Consider the following 24290-nt stretch of genomic DNA (forward strand, 5'->3'; position numbering starts at 1 on the left):
TTCTATATAATATTTCTATAAAGTAAAATATCTTCTAACTTTCTTACTATAATCTATAATTATCAGTGGCGCTGAACTCGTATGTTACCTAGTGAAGTAATCGCTTCATTTCTTAAACGGGTGCGTGAGTGGATGAGTTATAAAAGGGTTAATCGGTTAATGGGCTAACAAAGTTAAATAAGATGTAACTTATATACTTAAATTATTATTGATGCCTGAAAGCGTGAAACATAAAAGTTTGAAATCCACACCAGTAATCTGTATGTACCTATCGGCTATCATATTAGAAGACAGAATTTTGGGTAACAAAAATCTTAGATTTCACTTCACAAAAAAATTCTGAGTTTGGCGCCACTGATAATTATAGATTATAATAAAAAAGAAAATTTAGGTAATAGGTACTTTTAGAAAATAGAAATATATATAGAATTAATAAAAAAATTTAGTGAATATAAGTTATGAATAGTTAACAAATACAAGCACTTATACTGGATCAATTTGGGGGGGGGGGGGGTTAAAATATTTTTAAACCATGAACTAAAAACCAGTAAAAAGTGTGTAGTTAGTGTTTGTTATATTATAAATATATACCTATACTTTAAAAATGTCGGGGGGCTGAACCCCTAACCGCCCCTGTATACGGGCCTGAACAAATATATTGGAACCAATATATTTATTTGGTATCTAATATTTAAAATTTTAAAATAATTGATGCGTTTAAATTAAAAAAATGTAAAACATCTATGTATATATAAAAATTTGAATTATAAGAAAATTGTGCTTTTATAATTTTTATATTTTTTGGGGTTTATTATGAATTATTAGTTATTACCTATTTGCTACTATAAACAACGTAGTATTTAATTTGAAAATATTATTTTTAGGTTATTGTGCCATTTATGCCAAAAAAATATTTCTTGCTAGTAAGTTGCCGTAAATAACTTTTTCACAAGATATTATCTCCAGTGGTTATTTATTCTAACTTTTTTGAAATAAATTTTTGGTATGCAAATGTCTTATGAAACTGCAGATATTCTCCCGAAAACATTGGAACATGGACGAAAGTGACGTTGGAACAAAATGTGTGATCCCCATGCTAACGTATTTGTGATCAAGACGTGATAAGCGTTAACAATTAAACATTTAAGCTCCTTCCTCGTGAGGTTGGTTGTTGTTGCCGCCCGACAACACCGAACAAAAATATTACCAAACGACTTAACGTCTAGTTTGACGCTTAACTATATGGTATATTGGTATACCTTTTAACGAAGACGAACGTCCAAACGTGCTTTAAAGTTTAAAATCATTTAATCATTTTAATCGACTTCGACTGTCATCCTGTTAAACTGACTTATAACGTTTGTTTAGGAACGGTGAGTTGCTTACAATAGTATTATTCTTTTGAAGTACCTACTGGTTTTCAAACCAGGATTTAGAGTTTTAATAAAGGTGCATAATTATGAAATCCTTAGTTATAAATATATATTTTTGAATCGGATCTTTTTTGATTTATTCCCATTTCGTTATTCGTTTGTTATGTTACATATTAATTTCATTATCCGATATTTCTAAATAATAGCAATGATCTAAATTTTAAATGCACTACAAAATATGATTATTAATCATAATTTTTGAGAAAATCTTGATTAATTTTAACTTTCAATGTAAGATTATGTCTACAAATAAGATTTAGAATAATAAACATTTAGACTCGATTATTATTATTCGGAGCATGTATTTATATATATTTATATATAAGTAGTTCAAATTATGTTGATTAATTAATTAATTATGTTTACTAATTAGTTTAAATAAGTATTCTAGTATTTATATTTTTAAAAATATCATTACTTAACAACTTTATTTTTAATATTATTAATGATCATAAATGCGTAATGTATACATATAATCTAGGATCGCTTATTTTTGTATGAAACTATCTAATATAATTTTTTTTTTATAACCCCAATAGGTTCAATAAATAATAATAATAAAATATTTTTCTTAAATACAATGATCAGATGTTAAATATAATATTTTCTTTTAAATTTAATTGAAGTTGTATGAGTTTGTATTTTATAAAATGTAAATAAAAAAAACTATGAGATTCAATGATTCATTAGTTAATATAATATTCTTATTTTTAAATTTAATAATACATCAGTTCACCATCATATTGAATATATCAGATTAAAATGTCTTGTTAAATGATTAATCAAAACATACAATTTTCTATATTTTATACTTAAATATACATGTATGCTAGGTACCTATCTCTTGATAATCATTTTTATCGGAATTTTTAATTTTTAGAAAAAATTGATATAGAAAATTTCTTAAGATACTTCAAAACAATAAATTATATTTTATTCATTTATTGTTCGTGTATTATGTAAACCATTTATTAATTGCAGTTATTTTACTTTCTTTTCTTTTCTTACAAATTATAACAATAATTAAGTAGGTTTAATGTGTAATTGCTATTTATTACTTTAGTTTTTATTTTCCAATTAATTTTTCATTGTATTATTTTGTTTAGAGAATATGGATATTGATAATCCATACCTAGATACCATCTACAGACAAGTAGTTACTGAACATTTTCAATCAAACGAATGGAGGGAAATTTTAATTAATCCTGAAGGTGCTTCAACTACTCTGCGTGATGAAAGTACACTACCTCGATCAGGTGGACACTGTTTTAAAGATATTCCTAATCGTTTTATATTTTGGCGTGTTTTGTATGATAAACTTGAATTGGTTGAACATAGCTTAGACGTGAATCTTACAGAAAACCAAGTGCGTATACATTTTCGTGATTCGCCTGTATTGGAAAGTGGAATCTCTGTGTATGAGACATTAGAATCTGTTGTTTTATTAGTACCAACAGCATGTAGCTGTCACCGATTGACATTTCCACGACCGAATCGTGTTGAAAATGATAATGAAAATGAAAATGTATTATTGGATTCATCAATTTTTTCAAATTTTAATGTACCATCTATTGATGATCCAGCAACATTTTATTCCTATAATGCAGAACTTAGTCATCCATATTCAGCTGCTTCTTGTTTAGATCAAAAACATGATGCTATATTTATAATAGCTTTACAAAATAATGTCATGCTTTACATACGTATGGAGTATATTTCTGGACTACCCACCTTAAAAGAAATTTGTCAAGAATCTGCTGTACCTCGAATGCTATCAAATATAACCAAAGTTTTTTCTACACATATTGAGAATCCAGTTATTAACAGTTTAGCTGTACACCCATTTCAACAAGATATATATGTATACTCTCTTGATGATACTTGTGAATTAAAAGTTTGGTCAATCGATAAATCTGTATATATTTATATTATGGATATGAAGAAAATATATGCGGCTTCAACAGAGAATGGTTCAAGACCACATATTATTCACAAAAGCTTTGACGAACAACTTTTACTTACTATTTACCTCAGTTTATCAGAAAGTTCAACATTTGTAGTGCTTGAACCATGCACTGACCATGGTATGTTTAAACTTCAACAAAAGTTTTATGTACGGTCACCTGTAAATAGTAGACTAGTTGATATGTCATTGTACGGTAATGAAATTTGGTGCATATGGAGAACAGGAAAAGATACTGCTTGTGTTAAATCTGTGAATATCAGGAATGGTGGATGGAAAGATTGCTCTTTGGATACAACTGCTTTTGAACAACCTACCCATTATTCATCTAACTCAAAACAAATTTATTTGGATAAAATATTTTCGTCTTCGACTTATTTTACAAATGATGATTTGAAAAATGCTATTGCTGTTTACGATACATCTGATGGTTGTGAATTTATTACTGATTACCGTACCAAGATAAGTAATGCAATTGATACAAAAGTTGCTCAGGAAATGGATAAATATGACTCTTCAGATATTGAGTCACAAATGCAACTTATAGAACAATGTAGTGCCAGTTTTTATAAAAGCTGTTTAGATTACCGTCGCAAAAGATTAGCTCCTCTTGGTCTTATTTGGTTAGGTTCACCATCTTTTTTACTAGTTGTTGTAACAAATTCAAGTTTTTGCTTTTTGCGGCCATCAGATATAGTCGAAAACAAGATATTTTCAATTAAAAGTCCTGAAGATGAAACAAACTTAAATAATTTACTCAATGTGCTAATGTCAGTACCGAAAAATAATTTTAATTTGTTTTTGGACATAAATATGTCTCAGGAAAGCTTTTTAGAATTGGTTAGAAGGTCTTATATGTTTGATAGTAGTGATCCAATCATATCAATATTTTTAAATGGATTTAATGTTCTTGATACTATTCGTATGTTAATAAAGATGCTGTATGCTGATCCAGAGACAGATGAAAGTATGGAAGATACATTATATTCAAGATGCTTTAAAAGTAAATTAGGTACCAGTATAGTTTCTCACAGTTTCCATCAAATAGTGGTGACACGTTTTGACTTGTGTTGTAGATTGTTTACATTTATGGAGTTAAATTCCAAGAATTATGGACAAACTAGAGAGTATGTTGTTGATGCTAGTAATCTTGCTTATAGCTATTGGATTCAAGCATTATTTTCACATGATATAAAGTTATTTGAAAAAATGATCTCTTCAAATAAATTTTTAGCGCAGGAACCATTTATGGAATATATTGATGGCTTGTTAAACTACACTTGGCCACTTATTGATGCTTCTACTCTTGTAGAATTTTTATTGCAAGAGGGACAATACACTTTCATACAACAAATTGCTCAATTATTGGATTTTAATAAATGGGAAGAAACATTAATTATTTCATATATGTTAAATAATGATCCAGGTAAAGCACTTAAGATACTTAAAAGTGATATTAAAAAAAATATAGATGATTTTCTAAAATCTATCACTCTGTTTGAAAAATATAGTTATTATGAACACGCAGTAAAACTTGGAAATCATGCATTAAAAATGTGTAAACATATTGGAAATAAAAACATGACATCAATGTTCTATTCTAACATTTTTCTTAATAATTTAAAATTAAAAGCATATAAGAGTGCATATTGTAATATTTTAAGTTTAGAGGACCCAGATCGAAAGTTAAATTGTTTGCATACATTTGTTTTAACATTATTAGAAAATAATGAAAAAGAAGAACTTTTAAGTTATAATTTTTATGGTTTACAAAGTGCAGTAGAAGATATAGTACTAAAAAAAGCACGATCTTTGTCAAATGTAGATGCAGATCCTTTTTACATGTTTTTATGTTCAATTCATGATAAACATAAAAAATACAAAAAACTATCAATGACATTTTATGAATTATATTTACGAGCTGATACATGTGTAGCCCAAGAACAATATTTAAGACTATCACTCTTATACTTAGAAATATTAAACCCTAATAATGCTTGGTTTGTAACAGTTTCATTACCTTTTCTCTCAAAGACTGATGATGTTCCCAATGGAATAATACAAATTGAGTACTTAAAAAAATTATGTTGGTTGGCTCGAGCTCGTCAGGAAATTGAAGAGTCTACAACCGAAATGGACATACAAAGTGTGATATCTGTATTGTTAATGAAACATAAGTATAAAGATGTGATGCGTTTGTCTAAAATGTGGAATTTACCACTTTATCAGCCATTAAGAGAGTTGGTGAAAACTTGTTTATCTCTAACAGATTCTGATGAATGTGATAAAGCATGGATTTGGTTAGCCGACAATGGAGTTAATGGTGATGGCATTGATAGTGGGAAAATAGCTTGGCATTTTTTGGAGACATTAGTAAATAAGTATGAAGAAAAAGGAAGAACATTGATACATTATCACATAGCTGATGAATTACTTAGACATAAATCATTTTTACCTAATTGGATTGTCAAAATATTCAAAGAAAGAAATGTTGGTGAACTGTTACAATTATATTTAAGTTATGGAGAATTGATTAACTGTGCAGATTTAATACTAGAACTATTTGAAAAAGAAATAAGTAGTGATGGTACTGGAAATACGTTTGGTAAAACAATACCTGTAGATATTATAGAATGTGTAGTAGTAAATTTAAAACATAATAACTTACAGGCTGGTGATGAGGTTCTTAATAAATATAAAATATTTTATGATAAAATTGTAGCACAAGAAAATAAAATTAAGTGTTTTTAATTAAAATGTAATAAGTTTTAAATTTTGTACAAATAAAATTACATATGTTTGGATACTTATGAATTAAGATAAAAATTTATTTTTAAACTTTATACTAACTGCTAATATGAAATAAGTAAATTGTAAAACAGTTATAAAATAAAATAATTTTATTTGTTTGATATATTTTTATGTTTGTCTAAAGAATGTCAAATAAATCAGCTGTTTTTTATAAAATTATTATGCTTATTGCTTAATTTTATTTATGTCTGTATGTTTACTTTATTTACACTTATGAAGATCACAATAATGGCAAATGTATAGTCTAATTGTCGTATCATTGTTTTATCATCATTTTTTTAATCCTATTATATGTAAACTGTTCTTAAGAATTGTTTTAAAAATCCTTGTTCTATATTTATAATCAATTAATTCTATTTCTTTTATATAATAATAGAATGTTGTATTCTGCTGTCTAAACTATAAATTCAAATCAAGTTTATAGTTAACAACTGACTGTGGTGTATTTTATATTGTAATAATTTTAGGTTTTGAAAAAAAAAAAAAAAAATTAGCTGATAAATTTAAAAAAACCAGGCATTTTTGTTATTTGCAAAACATTGCATCTTTAAAAATTTTGAGGTTTTTGATTTTTGGGTATCGTTTCTTAATTCTGAACAAATAATTCGTTTTATTAAATATTCATTTAATTTTTTTTAAAATTAAATTTAATAAATAAATTTTATTCATGGTTTTAAATTTTTGACAGTATTGGTTATACAGAAGTGTGCTAACATCTGTAAAAAAAAAAATTCTGGTATACTAAAAAAATTAATTAATATTGTTACCAATTTTACTTGAATAGAAGTCTTCTATATTCAGTAGGACTTCTGTCACACAACTATTTATTAATTTAAATTCTTATAATTATAACAAACTAAAAACCAATATTTTATATTTGTAAGTAATATAAGTTTTTGATAATATATGCTTGCATACAGAGTATCTCAATGTGTATTTTTTTATATTATCTATTGTTAATGGCTTCTATTTACATTATTTTTTGATATATGATTATATGAAGCCATAATGAAATATCAATCCTATAAAATTGTATTCAGTTTTTATATAAAAAAAAGAAGCCTTTGAAATATTTTAATCGTTTTAATTCATTGGATATATACAATCAATTATAATATGTGCTCTGCTCTTAATCATTTTGTTAATGTAATATTTACAAACCAATCATATCATAATTACCTACCCATCTATCCTATTTAGGTATTACGAGTTATTATATCTTGAAAAATATACACATATTTTTATTATTTTTTTCTAACACATTATATTATAAATAGGTGTTCATATACACCTTAAAAAGCATTGATAATGGTAGGTAGGTAATAGGTATTACTAACAAGTTTTCATGGGATAATTTGTATTGCAACTATTACAAGCATAATAATAATATTTATTATTTAGGTACCTACTGAGATATTTATTAAAACAGATTTGAACGAAATTTTTTGTAATTAAAGTTTTCACTACAGTGAAACCTCCCTAAACGGACACCTCTAAATAGCGGAAATTTTTATGGCATTTTAACTTTTGATTTTAATAATTTCTATCGTAAATTTGTGGAATTAGAAAATGCATTAATACGAAATTACTTTGTGTCAAAATACGAAACAATCTAAAGTAACTGATTTTTTTAATATAGGTATGTTAGTTTTAATTTTTATATTATCAATTTTCTTTATCTTTTTACCTATGTATATGTATAAATCACTAAATAAATAAATCAATTTTTTAATTATAATTTCAATTTTTATTTCTCTAATATTATTTTTCTCCCTCTAAATAACGAACACCTCCAAATAGCGGACAAAATTTCAGCGACCTAGGGTGTCTGGTATTTAAAGGTTTCACTGTATTCTGAATTCAGAAAACAACTATCTAAAACTATGGATAGTTTCAAATATGGTCAATATGGATTGTTTATTTTACAGATGAAATAGAATTTTCATTGTTACAATGTATAACATTACGTAATTTCAGAAAACTAGAAACTAGGTAAAAACATCTATAGGTATAAGAATAAAATATGACAACTATTATATTATAAACTACGGAGCGAATATTATTCTTGAAATATATATTGTAAAAACGATTTTGTAAAATATAAAAAATGTAAATCTAGAAGGGTTTTATGGATCTCTTCTCCCCACTGCTATTCCATATACTCTGTTTTTTTTAAGTCGGGCTACCTAATTTAATTTGAAAAAATAATTTATACCCATTAATGCGTAAGTGCATAATGTTAAATGTTTTATAATGTATATTTGTAGATAATTATAGTAAAATTGTAATAATTATTGGATTTAAAAGTTAAGTGATAATTACTATTTTTTTCAATTAAATATAGGTACCTTTTATACATAACATTATAAAATATGTGATATATATGAGCTGGCATCATTTGCTGGATGTAAGCCGATTAGGCGAAAGGTTGAGCTTTTGCATAGATACATGGATCCTCTAAATAATTAATTAATAATTTTGTTTAAATGAAAATAGTTTAAAATCCTAAGTAGAGCGATGAATGTATTTGTTTTACAAAGTTTTCTTTTGTTTTATGAAGATACTCTTTTTATTGTAGAAAACACGCTTCGATCTTAGTCTTAAAATGTGGTTTCTGGTAATAAATCGGAACTATTAGTTGGTTCAGGCCGTTCAGGGCCAGTGATAGGGGTAGGCGACCAGGGTGCCTACTTTAATACCTACGTGAGACCGTGAGAGCACCTCGACGGTATTAATAGATAATTTAAATTTTAAGCAAAATATAGAAAATTAGTAATTAGGTACTTTTAACCCCTGAAGTTGAAGATAGATGTATTTATTTACTATAAATGGTTTAATGTTGTAATATATAGACTAATAACTTGTCAGTTATCATAATAAATTCATCGATCTGCTAAAAATATCAAATAATTAACAATATCATTTATTTTGTAAAGATTGTGTATAATACATTTTACTTTCTTGATTTTTAATCAAGTAAGTATGGTAATTGAAATGAAAAAGTCTGAATTTTTAAAACTTCAAGAATAGGAAAATGATAAAAATGTAACTGAATTGTAATGAGTAGGTGGATAATTAAACTAGCTTTAACATAAAATATTAATGAGAGAGATCCGATATCACAAGCGGTCAAATCGTTATTTGAATCCACAAAAACGTTGGCATGAACAGTCCCAAAATTTCTATTTTTTTAACTTTTTCCCAAAACCAATATAGCTAAAAAGTTGGTCAATAGCTCATTAAAAAGGGATTATCAAGTAGATACAAAATATGAGATTAAAAATTTTTCACAGTTAAAAAAATAGTTATTTTTTTGTTAGATTTTCATTTAGCGTGGACGCGTGGTACATTACCAAAACTGGAGAACGGATTTTGTTATTTGGGGTCTTGTTAGATTCACATTGGCTAGGAGAAGTGCTGTGAAGAACTTTATCTTCAATCGTTACTTACTACAAAAGTTATAAAGCTGAAAAACATAAAAACGCCAAATAAAATGTGTTTTAATTATTTTTTTGAAGCTCTGTAGTAAATTAACTATAAAAGATAAAGTTCTGAAAATCTCAGTGCACTTATCCTAGCCAATGTGAATCTAACAAGACCCCAAACAACAAAATCCGCTCTCCGGTTTCAGAGATCCATCTCACTAAATGAAAATGAAAATAAAATACATTATACATATACGAGTATATTGCATACAATTAATAAGTTTCTAAAAATTGAAAATCAAGAAAGTTTACATGCCGATCTCTGACTTGGAAAGCGTTTTTTTTATAAAGATTAATTTTTAAGATAGATAGTGAATATTTACTCTTAAAACAATCACTCTGTAGAATTTTCCAATTTAAATAATACTTATACTTATACTATTATGTGATATATACACCTATATAAATTATAGACACATGGCGAGACATATTCGTCATCGTCACATTTTTTATTTATATAGGTGCAATAGGTGCATATAGATAGGAACAAATAAAATTGTAGTAAGATTGATATTTAAAAATCGAAAGTCGATTAACAGTTTTACTTACATAAGTAGTGTTATTTAACACACGGGAAGAGGATTGTGAAAAATATCAAGTACTTAGCTAAATATAATAAGCGATTAAGAATATAATAATGAATAGGTATCTGTATATTTTAAATATTAAAAAACGAAACCATTCACTTTGAAAAAAATTAACCTGTGTACTTACAATATTAAATTCAAATTTAACGTATATATATAGGTACATTCAATATAACATAGGTATACACCACTATATGTTATAAATAGTCTACTTGCATTTGATTTATGCGATTTTAACGTATTATGTCGTCATTAAACTATTTACCTGGAAAAAAACTTTAGATATTATAACCTTATAAGTAAAAAAAAATTATTAGCAGGGGATTAATCATTTGATAGGCTACGACGACTACGATTAATCCGCGTGGCCCTTGCAATCCACGGCGTGTGTACCCTACTCTATCTATACACCTCCCCGCAACCCTTACTTACGTGTATAAATATAAACTACGGCTTAAAAGTACCGTCTGTTCCGGACGTGTACAGTATATAGTATATAGGTAGTGTTTTAGTTTTCCGGACTCCGGAACGCGTTCACAGTCAGTCCACACATAACCGTTACAATGTCACCAACTCTAATAATGGACTTCAATCGTACTGTATCAAGACCTCTGCCACAATTGGGGTAGGCTGAAATATTATCGAGAAAAAAATAAAACAAAACCCCTTGAAGTCGAGCGTACTCGTCGAGGGAAAATTTCTATCGTTTCAATCCCGAGGCTGAATGCGGCCATGTTAAAATATTATATTATATTATTATACGATAACGCCCCGAGAAATACACGTGATTTCCCAATAGATATATTATATCGTTCGCTCCCCTTTTGCATTATTTAATTTACATTTTTTCGAATGGATATTATTATATTATTTACAAATTTCAAATGTTTAAAATTCTTCAATCTCTTTTCTTTGTCGTTTGCGTTGACGATTTAATAGGAACAGTAAAAATAAAATAAATATAGGAATGATTTTGTACGAATTCTAGTTTGATGGAAAACGAAGTAGGAGAAACTCACTTGTTGGGTTGGAACCTTCCAGCCGAAGATCTCATCCACATCCCAGAACACTGGTTAAAATACCAAGAACCCAGTGCGTTGCAACATTACTATTTAGCATTTATGTACACACTTTTTACATTTATCGCATTATTTGGAAATGGTTTGGTCATATGGATATTCTGTGTGTAAGTACTTACCTTATATTATGTAGGTATATCTATATTTTAATATAAATATTATTAGTACATAGCAGGTTTAAATCGCGAGTATCAACAGTGGCGTAACTGGGAAAAAATCTAGGGGGGGGGCAAAGTATAATTAATGTAATATATTTATTATTATAAAAACCCTGACACCCCTCTCCCACCGGTTAAAATATATAACTTTAGCTTTCAAAAAATTATCAGGGGGGGCAAGTGCCCCCACTTGCCCCCCCCCCACAATTACGCCACTGAGTATCAATATATTTTATATATAAATACACCAAATACCTAAGAATATATTATTATTTTGTCAGTGTCGGTATTTATTTATTTTACATACCTACTTAACAAATATTTCAAATAATTGTACACATTAACTAATATTATTCCCCGTTCTATTGCGGATTCTTTTAATATGAAGTTTATTATTAATAATAATAATACCAATTTATTCATTTGAACAATACAAGTAGAAACCCAATTTGTTTAAACAGATGATAAACTTAAATTAAATGTAACAGGTCAATAAACAAAATAAAAGAAATATAAAAGAAAAATGTACATAATTATTACGTGTAAAATAAAAATAAAATAACAATATCTAAATTATTTTTATATTTTAATTATAATTTATAATTATTGTGATAACAGTACATATACCTAACAGGTAAGATTCATTATTTTTATATTATTCAAATGTTTTAAATATTTTAGGTAATAGAAATATTTTGACGAAGAAAAAAAAATTATTTTAAAACAATATAACATAAGGCACAAAAATGTATAGTAATCAGAACAAAAAGTATACGTTTTTTATTGTAGTAGATACTTAGTTATGGAATGAAATTAAAAATATTGGTCTGTAAATATTACATAAATTTCAATGTATCAAAATGTCGTATATTATTTATTGTATTTTTCAAAAATAATATAATAATGACCTTTATTTACTATAAAAGTAATTACCTTTTATAAACTATTAAAATATATCTATGATTATTGTTATAAAAAATAAATTAAAATTGATGTTAAATTATTAAATCGTTAATTAATTTTTCAAATAGATTTTTTCAAATGTATTATAAATCCGGCATCAGACATCATGTACCTGTACAAAAAGTCTTTTTTTTTTCTTAAAAAAGTCAATATTTACAGTCTGTATACAATTAATACATATAAAATAAGATACATAAATACACGGCTTGATTGAAGGGGATGTCCATACTTTATTGACACTGGGTAGATACTTCACAGGTACCAATACATAAAGTTACAATTGAATACCTATACTTTATTTCAGAGCAAAACCATTACGAACGCCGTCTAATATATTCGTAATTAATTTGGCGCTGTGTGATTTTGTGATGATGGCAAAAGCACCAATTTTCATATACAGTTCTATAAATCGTGGTTATCAAGGCCATTTCCTTTGCCAGCTATTTGGTGTGGCTGGAGCTTTCAGTGGTCTCGGTGCGAGTGCTACGAATGCTGCGATTGCATATGACAGATTTAGGTATAAATAATAAATACCTAGGCCCTAGGTACATTATTTCTTCTGTTCTTCATCGACCATTTTCAAATATTTCCTTACCTACCATTCTATTTAGCAGTCGTCTTTTATATATATATATATGTATATACATGTTAGAATGTTTCTATTGTTATATGAGTATATATATCGGTATTATATAATTCTCAGTGTAAGCACCTATACCTTAAACCATTCGCGTTTCGTCTACAACACATACACTATACCTATTATTTATTAGTATTTTTACTATTTAACTATTATTAGTATGCACATACCTATATTATAATCTTATAGTACAGGAAGTAGGAACCTAGTACGTATTACCTATTTACTATGTATTCCTTTCTAATTCTATCTAAACTATTGTAATTATTAATAATATTAATATATACTGTATACTAATATATATATATATATTAATTCATTACATTCAAACGTTTTAATTTCGTTCACATTCAATTTTGGTTTATTTTTTTTATTTTTTATTATTACTCAGCGTTAAATGAACCAATACTTTCATTATATCGATTATAATAATATATTAGCCATTACCCATTATATATACTATACCTAAAGGCTAAACGTACCTATTAAGTTAATGCCGTTGACATATTATTTTGTTTACAATAACTAGATATTTTAGGATAAAAACTAAGTATTTACGTTTAATTATAATTGTTTTTCGGTAAAGTTAACGTTTGGTTTGAAAATATGTTTAAAACGTAACACTTTATTTTTTAGTACGATAGCAAAACCATTCGATGGACGTATGACTTATGGTAGAGCATTATTTTTAATTGTATGTATTTGGGCTTATACTTTGCCATGGGGTATTTTACCTCTAACCGAAAAGTGGAATCGATTTGTACCAGGTTAGTCATTAGTTCTTAATATATATATATATATATATAATATTGTTTAAAAATGTTTTGTAGGTATTAAAAGTAAAAAATAAAAATCGGCTATTAAGAAAAGAACATATAGAATAATACTATATTTTAAAACTTAAATTGTATACATTGCCAACATAATAAATAAAAGATAAAAACTATATTGTTAGTTATAAACTTTTAACTCTGTTTGAAATGTGGAAGCCATTTATTTAATAATGGTATTTATAGGTACTTATCTAAAAGTATATATTCTAAGCGTTTTCACGTACTTATAGGCAATAATCCATTTAAAAATTATAGAATTTAACAAAAAGATAATGAACTTAAATTTTAACCGTGATTACTTCAAATCAGTTTAATATGTATCTATATTATGCACTATCTATAATTTAAATTTGACCGATTTCTGAAATTATAGCTTTTTACAATAATTCCCCATGAATTATAGGGAGATATTGGACATTTAGGCCATGAATATGTATATAATTTATCTCATTATAATTATAGAGTAGGTTGTTTGTAGTCTACACAGTAGCGTATACATAACTTTTGTAGGGATTGAGAGATCAGTGAAAAAATACGTAAATTATGTATAAAAAATAATTATTTTGATGTATTTATAATAATCTAAAAAGAAGCTCATTAGTGTATAGCAAATAGCTTTGGATAAAATACTAACGAAGTCCCGGAATGTATACACCGATGTTTTTAAACTATAAAGTTTTGTAAATAGATAAAAGTTAAGCAAATGTCCTATAATGGATTATTATTTATTATAAAACATATATTTTATATTTAATTCACTTTATTTCAAAACTATTTACTTCAGTAATTAAATTATAAAATTTTCTTTTCTTTTCTTTTCTTTTTTGTCAATTTGTCTATTACTTATTTAAAAATGATAGAAATACGAGTGTCGTGTTAAAAAGTGAACAAGCTGAACAAGTAATGGTGAGATAGGTGATTAGATCTATTGCTATATTTTGTATTCTTGTGTATAAATATATTAATATACTATACTACTACAGTAATAGATTATAGGTAACTACTTACTATAATAATATTATAAAGCATATATATACATATATATATAATAAATTTAATCAGTTGTAATATATCAAATCCGTATATTACCACTATGTATGTTAAATACATTTTAAATTGCCTAATACATTTTTTTATAAATATGAACAAATATATTATATTTTTAATCCTTTTCAAGAAAATCATAATTTTCTAAAATATTATAAGAAAAGAAAATTATAGAGGATAGAATCTGAGTTGTCACCACCACATCTTCACTTTTATAGGCCCTCTATAAGTACCAATATTAATACATTTTTATAAATACTCGCACGATAGACACTTTATATTGTTATTGTACTATTTTTCTGCTATAATCAATTCAAAATTAATTTTGTTTAATTTACCAAAATTAACGATTATTGAAACTGTATTTTTTATTTCAGAGGGGTACTTGACAAGTTGTACTTTTGACTATTTATCTCCAACAGACGAAACTAGAGCTTTTGTTGGAATTATGTTTGTTATTTGTTATGTAATACCGGTCTCATTAGTCATATTTTTCTACTCGCAAATCGTTAGTCATGTCTTCAATCACGAGAAAGCACTTCGTGAACAGGTTAATTAAAATTTGATGGTAGTATTGAATTTTTTTTAAACACCTACGTATTATATTACTTAACAAATTCAAATAATGATAAATCTTTGTTGTATTTGATTCAGAATAACAAGTATAAATTAAGTTATAAGTACCTATTTTGTTGTTGTTTTTATTCAAATGTTAATCAATTCATTTCTCATTCGTTGTGAATACCTAGTAATATATTACTATTTTACTTAGTGACGTAGTGAGTGTTATTCTTATTATTTGAAAACAATATGCAAAGGCGGATACAGTGGTCCTAAATGGGGGGGGGGCAATTTGTTAGTTATCAACTAAAAAAAGGTCATAATCTATTTTTAAAAAAACTTTGTTGGAATATATGATACTTTTTTTGTGATCGGGAGGGGGGCATTTGCCCCTATTGCCCCCCCTGTATCCGCCCTTGACAATATGTTTATTTTAAACATGTATCTTATTAATTATACATTATCATAAATTAAGTATATTAAATGTACTACAATTTATGACATATGCTGACATTACAGGCTAAAAATCAGTACCTAGTCGGCACTTGCTAATAATAAAATTACTTATTTACTATTATAATTATTACTACAACCACCCATCCCTAAATTGTATTGCTAAAAGCTCCAGACCAATGTCCATTATTTAGACACTATGTTCACCACACAACTGTATCTACTGCATGTTTAATATATTATTGTAAAATAATAATTATAAAATGGGTTTCGGTAATGTAAGTCTTGTATATTATTATTTTTTTTTTCATAACATGACAATCATTGATTATAAAATCCCTGCACTATTATATATATACTTTAACTAAAGTGACATTGCAACATTTTAATTTTAATGTGAATTATGCAATCATAACTTAGAATTGTCTCATAAAGTCATAAGTTGCACGTAGACGCCTTTTGAAATACTTGAAAACTAGATTATAATCATTCATCTCAATATATTTAAGGCTAAAAAAATGAACGTAGAATCGTTGCGAAGTAACCAAGATGCAAATGCTCAATCGGCGGAAGTAAGGATTGCAAAGGCAGCTATCACAATATGTTGCCTATTTATAGCTTCTTGGACACCATATGCAATAGTCGCCATGATTGGTGCTTTTGGAGATCGGTAAGGGTTTTTAAACTTTTGATGATTTTTAAATGTTTTCTGTATATTATTATTATATTACTAACTCAATAATTCAATTTTTAATGTAAACATTTATCTAATGGTAAATTATATAATGCATGTGAATATATAATCACCAAAAATCACATAATATTATCATTTAATTTTCTTGAACACCTACTAATCAGTATTATTTTTTTTACTTCAAGATCATTGCTGACACCTGGTATCACAATGATTCCAGCGATATTTTGCAAAACTGTGGCATGTTTTGATCCTTATGTATATGCAATAAGTCATCCAAGATACAGGTGATAACTTATGATAATTATTTGTGATATAAATTATAGTTTATGATTACCAGTATTATAATATATATATAGAGACTTAGTTAGGAAAACAGTATTACTAAAGTAAATGTATAAATATGACTTGGTATATTGTTAAATGGTGTGTATTTTTATGTAAACAAATTTAAATCTTTTAATTTGAGCCCCAATAATATAATAACTATTTTATTAAATCTTAAAATTGTTTAAACTTCTTTTAATTTAATGTATTTTTAGTAAAATGTTATTGAATATTTTAACACCCAAAGGCGCAATTAGGGGAGGGCTGGAGGGGCTAAATCCCCTCAAAAACATTCAAAGCTCCCCCAAAAACCATGCAGAACTTTATATTATTATAATGATAAATAAAAAAAAAATATGTGATTACTACTGAAAAAATGAATAAAATAAATTTTTGTTATTTATTTTTAGTAACAATATATTATAATCACGGTCTTAGATACGTCTATTACGTCTAGAGTCTAGACTCTAGACCGTGCTTATTATAACGCGCCACAGTTGTTTATCATTATCAATAAACAAAAATATTATCCCTGTGAGGATATTTCTGAGAGGCAGTGATTGAAAAATATATGGAAGGGGCTGAAGCCCCCCAACATTTTTTATTCTAATTGCGCCTATGTTAGCACTTCAACATATTTTCTAATAGTATTGATTACTTGGTACCATCTCTCACTCGTCATTAATCAGAAAGCATATTATTACTTAACTCCAGGGTGATCATTATATATTTCTCAATTTATTATTGAATTCATAAATCCACATTTAACTTTTCATTAGTAGTACCTTTTAATTTTTTGTTTAAGGATTTGAACATTTTTGGTTTAATCGAAATATTTTTGATAATGAAATATTAACTTTTTAGAGGAATTGGTTTATGAACTAATATTAAAAATAGAGTGATAAATGGATTGAAAGTTTTAATAAAAATATGTGTTACCTACATTTTTATAACGAACCCTGCGACAGAAAACTGCAGCCTTAACCCTAAATAAATAAAACAAAAAATACATGCAAACAATTATTGTATACAAATAGATATATATTATATATATATTGTATATACAATGCTAGATTTGAAATATTTTCTGGTTTTGATCTTACCAAAAAACTATAATTTGGATTGATAAATTCCAAAAAGTGGTTTGCAATTAATTAACTAAATATTGTTTTTGGTTCGGAATTCCTTTTTACATAAATTACGATTAATTTTCTAATTTTTTGCACTACTTCTAATAAATTTTACCAAAATAGTAGGGTAACTTCATAACAACCCTGCACTTTGACGTTCTCTGCGTGTTATGACTGTTTTGTAATATATTACAGACAATATATTTTATGAGTATATGAAAGTATATTTAATTGACTAAGGTACTTAGGTATTCTATACAATTTAATTTATACATTTTTTTTTATTTAGGTTGGAATTATCAAAACGTGTTCCGTGTCTTGGAATTAATGAAAAGCCGCCACCAACAGCATCCGAGACCCAATCCACAACTACAACTGCTTAATATATACCTACCTATTATTATAAAAGGTTTATACTTACGAATTAAAGAAATCTCAATAATAGATCAATAACTAAACGTGTGTCTTGTAAAATAAAATATAACCATGAACCAAACATTTTATTTAACTGTCTACTCCAAAGAATGTACATTTTCTATTTATTTAAAACTAATATGTAACATTTAATATTTACCAACTTACTTTAGATTGATTGCAAAATAAAAACATAAGAAATAATTGTCATTGTAACTGTTCCATACCAAATCTGTATACAACTCAAAATAAAAAAATATAATTATTAAGTGAATAATAATACAAATTAGGTAATACTGTAATAGGTACTGCTTTAACTAAGAAAATTGAAGTTATAAAATGAAGACTAAACTTATAAACTTTATAAACGTTATTTCAAAAATTAGGAAATAATATAATATATTATACTTATACATAAATCATAATTATATACATATAAAATTAATTAACCAGAAAAAATTAATTTGATGAAAATGATTCTTACACGTTATAATATAATCTATCGTTTTATTTATAAAACATATCCAAATTGGTATCTTCTCCAATTAATAACGAATTCTTCTCTCATTATTTTCTGTTTTTTTTTCACTATTCTAGTAAAAGTAATATTCTTTTAGTAATGAAATATGAAAATAAAAAATAAAATATACTCTTTTAGAATAATAATTTAATAAACGAAAAAAAATTATAATATAATATTCAACGTTATATTAATATGTTGATGAAAAAAAAAATTAAAAAAAAAATTAGGAAACTTGTTCTGCTGTACCTTAATTGGTGTTAAAGTATACCTGCCATTGAGTTAGGTCATTATAATGGATGTGCTAAAATTAAATTTAATGATAAATTATTGCATACGAAAAACTATTTTGAACGAGATTATCTGCCAGCCTATATTTTTCGAACTTTAAAGCTTAATTTATTTTATATTTAAAATTGTTATTAGTAATTTAATTTTTCGAATAGTAATATTGTAATAGTAGTAATTCGGTAGGACGAATTAAATAATTATTTAAAATAAATCGCATGTATAATTATGTGATTAGATAAAATATCATTAGCAGTTATTAACTTATTAGTCAACACTGACGTACCGTAAACGTGTATAGTTTCATACATTAATATAAATATATTGAAATTATCATTGCGCAATGTAAATAATTACATAGGTACGTGTCATACATTATAATATGCGAAAACTTTCATGTCTCTACGAATATTTTTGGTAGTAAAATTTACAATGAAATACAATTTAATAAATGGAAGGTATTTTGTCAAAATGCCAACTTGAAATGTCTATAAAAAAAATGGTAGGTATTAATATATTATGTATATTTAAGATTTTTATGTTTTTGTAATAAAACTTTTGAGGAATCATTTATTAAATTGCTAAGCCATGTATTTATTAAAAATTAAAAATTTTAAGATATGAGGGTATTATTATATTAAATGTACAAACTTTTTGGCTGAGTATAAAAATTGTCGGAAACATTTATAGAAATTTGAAAATGTGTAATATCTATAAATAAATAGCTTAAAATTAGTCAAAATGTTTTGAAAATCGTATTGTATAATATAGAGAATTGTAATTTTAGTAATATAGTAGAATGTTCCAAGTTTCTACAGTTAATATTTTATGAATGATAATTGATAACAGACATTTTTTGAGAATAAATCGCTAGTAAATATATCGTTTGAGTATCCAATATTCCAATGCGTCAAAATTTGAATTTAAACAACCCAAATATCACAAAATTAGTTACGTCTTGAATGTGTGCAGCATACATTTTTGTCTTGGATTGCTTTTAGACTAAAATTGCCACTGGCTCAACATAACTACTTTGATAATCGCCTTTACCTAAATATTATTTCTTTGTCCAGTGTTCACCTGTCATAAAAATATTAACTCTCATTTTTATTTATGCTCTTTTCAATAATTCAATTGATGCAGGTGAGGTTTCTCTTCCATGTACTATTTAAAGTCCCTTCGTTTTCACATAATGTCAGAAATCAAATTCCCTTTTACATTCCTATACTCATTTCACTTTCTACAGTCACAATCATCCAATTGATAAAATGCTTAAGCTATCAAGTAGGTATAACCTTTACTGCCACTTAATTTTATGAATTAATTTTTACTCAGATATCACTCATCTAGTCATCTGTATCACTCGTTGTGTATATTATATTTTTATTTTGCACATATACTAAACATTATAATTGTATGCATTTTTTTTTCTAGTTGTTAAATTATACTTTAGTTTATATTTTATGCTTGTAGGTATATATTTTTTATATTTTTATTATAAATTGAAGCTTACTCCAATAAATAAATAAATACAATTGCACACAATTTTTTTTTTGTTCAATAAACAAAATTTGATATATAAACGAAAAATTACGATCTTAGTTATTTTATTATTTATTTTTCAGATGAACAATATTATTTTTTACTACCTATATTCATAATAAAATTTTCAAAATATTTATATTAATTTTAAGTTACCTATTTATTATATTAAACCACAATCTTATTTACATCGTTCTATGCAGTACGTCGTATTTGACTTAAATAAGTTATAAACAACTATTAATATTATAAAAAATAATACTTATTAAAATAATTTGTTTTTAGAAAAATTAGTCCAACCTACTGCATTACTTATAGAATAAATAATTACAAATAGTAATATTAGCGTATACCTATAATAAAATATCTCCGTTTAGAATCATTTATCATATTCAATGACTTTTTATTGAATTCAAATTTAATATATCCATGATGAGATTTATGACTCGGCACTTACTCAACAATAGACTGCAGAGCAATTTCTCCAGTTTTTAATATTGAAGTGAATTATCGAATTTAATAATCAGAAAAATATTATTCATTTAGGTTTTTATAAAATTTTAATTTTGAAGCAAATTATAAGCATTTAAAAACGGTCCTAATTTATGCTTATAAAATATCAAATAAAGCTTTAATGAGATCCTTGATAATATTTTCATCCTACTTAATAATAGGCACTAATTCAAACTTATATTAAAAATAATTTAGTAAATTGAATTCTTTTGAACGTGAAATTTGGTATATTATGACGTAGTACCACGCGTTAACACATGCGTTTATTAAAAAAAAAAAAATATATTTAATTTTAAATTTTTAAATTTTGATTTGAATGACATGGTTCATAGTTTATACTGTTTATAGAATAGTTTGGTTTAGGTTTTCTATAGACTTATACCTAATCATAAAAAATATGTCTTTAAAATATTTTTTTTTAATTTTCATTCCACAAATGGTTAAAAATTATTTGAGTATGAATTTAGTATATCAAATAACTCAGTAATGCACACACGATTTTTTTGGTGGTGCAAAAACAAACTTTGTATAATAATATTTATGTTTTTAAATAAAATTCCATTCCATTACAAAAAAAATCTTGAACATTTCTAATTGATTAAAACAATTTTTCGACTATTGTAAATACTACATACTACATAGTGATGTCCAACCATTTTTCTTCAGCAGGTCACTTGGGTAAACATTATCTTCGAGTGGGCCACTAAATACAAAAATACGAATAATCTCAATTTTAATCTAATAATATAATTTTGTTATACGAAGTAATTATTAAGTATACAATATGTATGAGACATAACGTCAGACCACATTTAATTTGATTTCTTATCTTTTATTAGATATTTATTGAAAAATAACGGATTAAGGTACACATTAGTTTGAACCTTTGAACAGCATGTGGCATGTCCTTTTAAGTGCACGGGTGATATTGATATTAAATCATAAAATTTCCATTTGAAAATGATAGAAAAAAGCGTAAATATAATGATGATTGCCGAATTTTTAATGAAAAATTAATTTTCATTGAAATTAATGGTCTGGTTGAGACTGTTTGTCTCGTGTGTCGTAAAACGGTTTCAGTTCTTAAAGAATTTATTATCAAACGGCATTACGAATTAAGACACTAAGAAAAATTTGCCTACCTATTAAAAGGTAAGCTATTATTTTTGATATAACACCTTTATTCAATTTTAAGGATTAAAATGACTAAAATCCAATCAGATTTTTCATTATTAATAAATAAAACGAGCTCAAATTTCAAATTCAAAATAAATATAAGACATTTTTTTATATTGTTATTACTATTATTATTGATTTTTTTGAATATATAAAAAAATTAGTAAATTAATCAAAAAAATATTGTATTTTCCTGTTTTTTAACGTTTTGTTTTTTTTTTTTTTTAAATTGTGACGAACTACATTATAGAATACCTTCATAGACCACATATAATCCGTAAGCCGTGGGCTGGACATAACTTCTACTTATAGAATATACTATACCTATAGTAATTTACAACATACGTAAATATATTATACATAAATATATTTTTATTTTTATATCTTACCTTACTGTCATATTCTTGTCCAATCCGTGGATAGGTAATACAAATAAAATATACCATCTTACAAATTAAAAACTACAGTATGATATTTAAGTGAAGTTAATCAAAATATAATACACTGATACGTTTGAGTTTTATAATGAATAATTATTGTTAGTGTCTGTATCGATATATACTACTACACTCCCTTCCGAAAAAAACATGCCATGATTACATAGCTTTTTTAAATCTGTTATATCACGAAGACTTACAATATCTAACATCGAATTAATGTTGTAAAATTATTTTACTTACATATTAATACACGGCATGCATATTGTATTTATTTTTGCAACCCAAGCACTTTCATTATACATTCAATGTTTTTTTTTGTTTTTTTTTTAATCATTTTTAGTTTATATAAAATATCACACAAAGAGCATTTTGAGCGGATCTAGGAAGTTAATGATTTATATAATGATATAATTGTTAGGTGGTCGAATAATATTATTACGAGTCCGTGGATTATTGAAACTATAAAACATGGATGATATTATATTAGTACTTAAAATTAAGATCGAATTAAAGATCTGTTGAATTCCAAAATACTGAACACTTAGTAGGCCCTTTTTAACTCTCAAACTTCAACCCTTCACACTTCAAACAGTTCAAAATATTTTTAATTACTATTTTTTGCGGTATAACCACACGACAATAACAAACTCTTTTTAAGCATTAGACAATTAGAAACGTATTGTTACATACCTTACGCAAATAAGTCAAAAAACCTTATATCATAGTTAAAAATTGATGGTATATTAATAGAATACATATTAATCAATTTACTGTAAAACCTCGATTAACCGTTTATTGTAACGAAACCAAAAGAATAATGGATAAAAGTAAAAAAATCATTTTTATATTTATGATTATAAATTATTACCTAGTAATTATTATTTATTTTTAGTTTATTAATTCTAATATTATATACGTACGTATTAATATAAATGATAATAAAATAAATTAATCATTTTACTATTTTAATTTGTTTATACGAATCCCGGCCTTTTTTTCATAGATGAGTTTTTTATTTTTCTTAATCGCTTTAAACTCCACAAATCGACTTCATCTTGTTTATCATGCCAATCTATACATTTAATTACATGGTTTAATTTATCTATCTTATATATAAAAACAAGTGCGAGTTTATCCATAATATGGGCGTTCAATATTCTATATTTATAATTTACGATACTATTATGACGGCGGGTGGTATATAATATAGAAGTTGATGGATGACAGAGTGAC

The 24290-nt window shown here is 25.8% G+C and overlaps 2 protein-coding genes and 1 long non-coding RNA gene across 3 annotated transcripts; 2 read left to right on the forward strand and 1 right to left on the reverse strand.

Annotated features, from left to right (window-relative positions):
* The first annotated feature begins 1143 nt into the window (after positions 1-1143).
* On the forward strand, positions 1144-7131 carry LOC132918394 (nuclear pore complex protein Nup160 homolog). The gene is made up of 2 exons (XM_060979595.1): positions 1144-1373; positions 2540-7131. The coding sequence occupies exon 2, from the start codon at positions 2545-2547 to the stop codon at positions 6145-6147; it is 3603 nt and encodes a 1200-aa protein (XP_060835578.1). The 5' UTR covers positions 1144-1373; positions 2540-2544; the 3' UTR covers positions 6148-7131.
* A 3598-nt stretch (positions 7132-10729) lies between these two features.
* Positions 10730-18783, forward strand: LOC132932249 (opsin, ultraviolet-sensitive-like). Its single transcript, XM_060998525.1, has 8 exons — positions 10730-10904; positions 11268-11465; positions 12784-12996; positions 13756-13886; positions 15377-15549; positions 16523-16683; positions 16893-16994; positions 18454-18783. The coding sequence occupies exons 1-8, from the start codon at positions 10843-10845 to the stop codon at positions 18545-18547; spliced, it is 1134 nt and encodes a 377-aa protein (XP_060854508.1). The 5' UTR covers positions 10730-10842; the 3' UTR covers positions 18548-18783.
* Positions 18784-19035: 252 nt separating this feature from the next.
* LOC132932251 (uncharacterized) lies at positions 19036-23167 on the reverse strand. The gene is made up of 3 exons (XR_009662836.1): positions 23007-23167; positions 22077-22144; positions 19036-19171 (listed from the first exon to the last, which is right to left on the reverse strand). It is a non-coding gene; the product is annotated as an uncharacterized LOC132932251 (long non-coding RNA).
* Positions 23168-24290: the final 1123 nt, after the last annotated feature.

The sequence above is a fragment of the Rhopalosiphum padi genome, chromosome 1, assembly GCF_020882245.1.
Source record: "Rhopalosiphum padi isolate XX-2018 chromosome 1, ASM2088224v1, whole genome shotgun sequence".
NCBI lineage: Eukaryota > Metazoa > Arthropoda > Insecta > Hemiptera > Aphididae > Rhopalosiphum > Rhopalosiphum padi.

What these genes read in the sequence shown, in the direction of transcription:
- LOC132918394 (XM_060979595.1), top strand. Translation starts at nt 2,545, where the DNA reads ATGGATATTGATAATCCATACCTAGATACCATCTACAGACAAGTAGTT.
- LOC132932249 (XM_060998525.1), top strand. Translation starts at nt 10,843, where the DNA reads ATGTCACCAACTCTAATAATGGACTTCAATCGTACTGTATCAAGACCT. An exon ending in AGACCTCTGCCACAATTGGG is followed by an intron (nt 10,905 to 11,267) that starts GTAGGCTGAAAT and finishes TACGAATTCTAG; the next exon opens with TTTGATGGAAAACGAAGTAG. An exon ending in AGAAAGCACTTCGTGAACAG is followed by an intron (nt 15,550 to 16,522) that starts GTTAATTAAAAT and finishes AATATATTTAAG; the next exon opens with GCTAAAAAAATGAACGTAGA.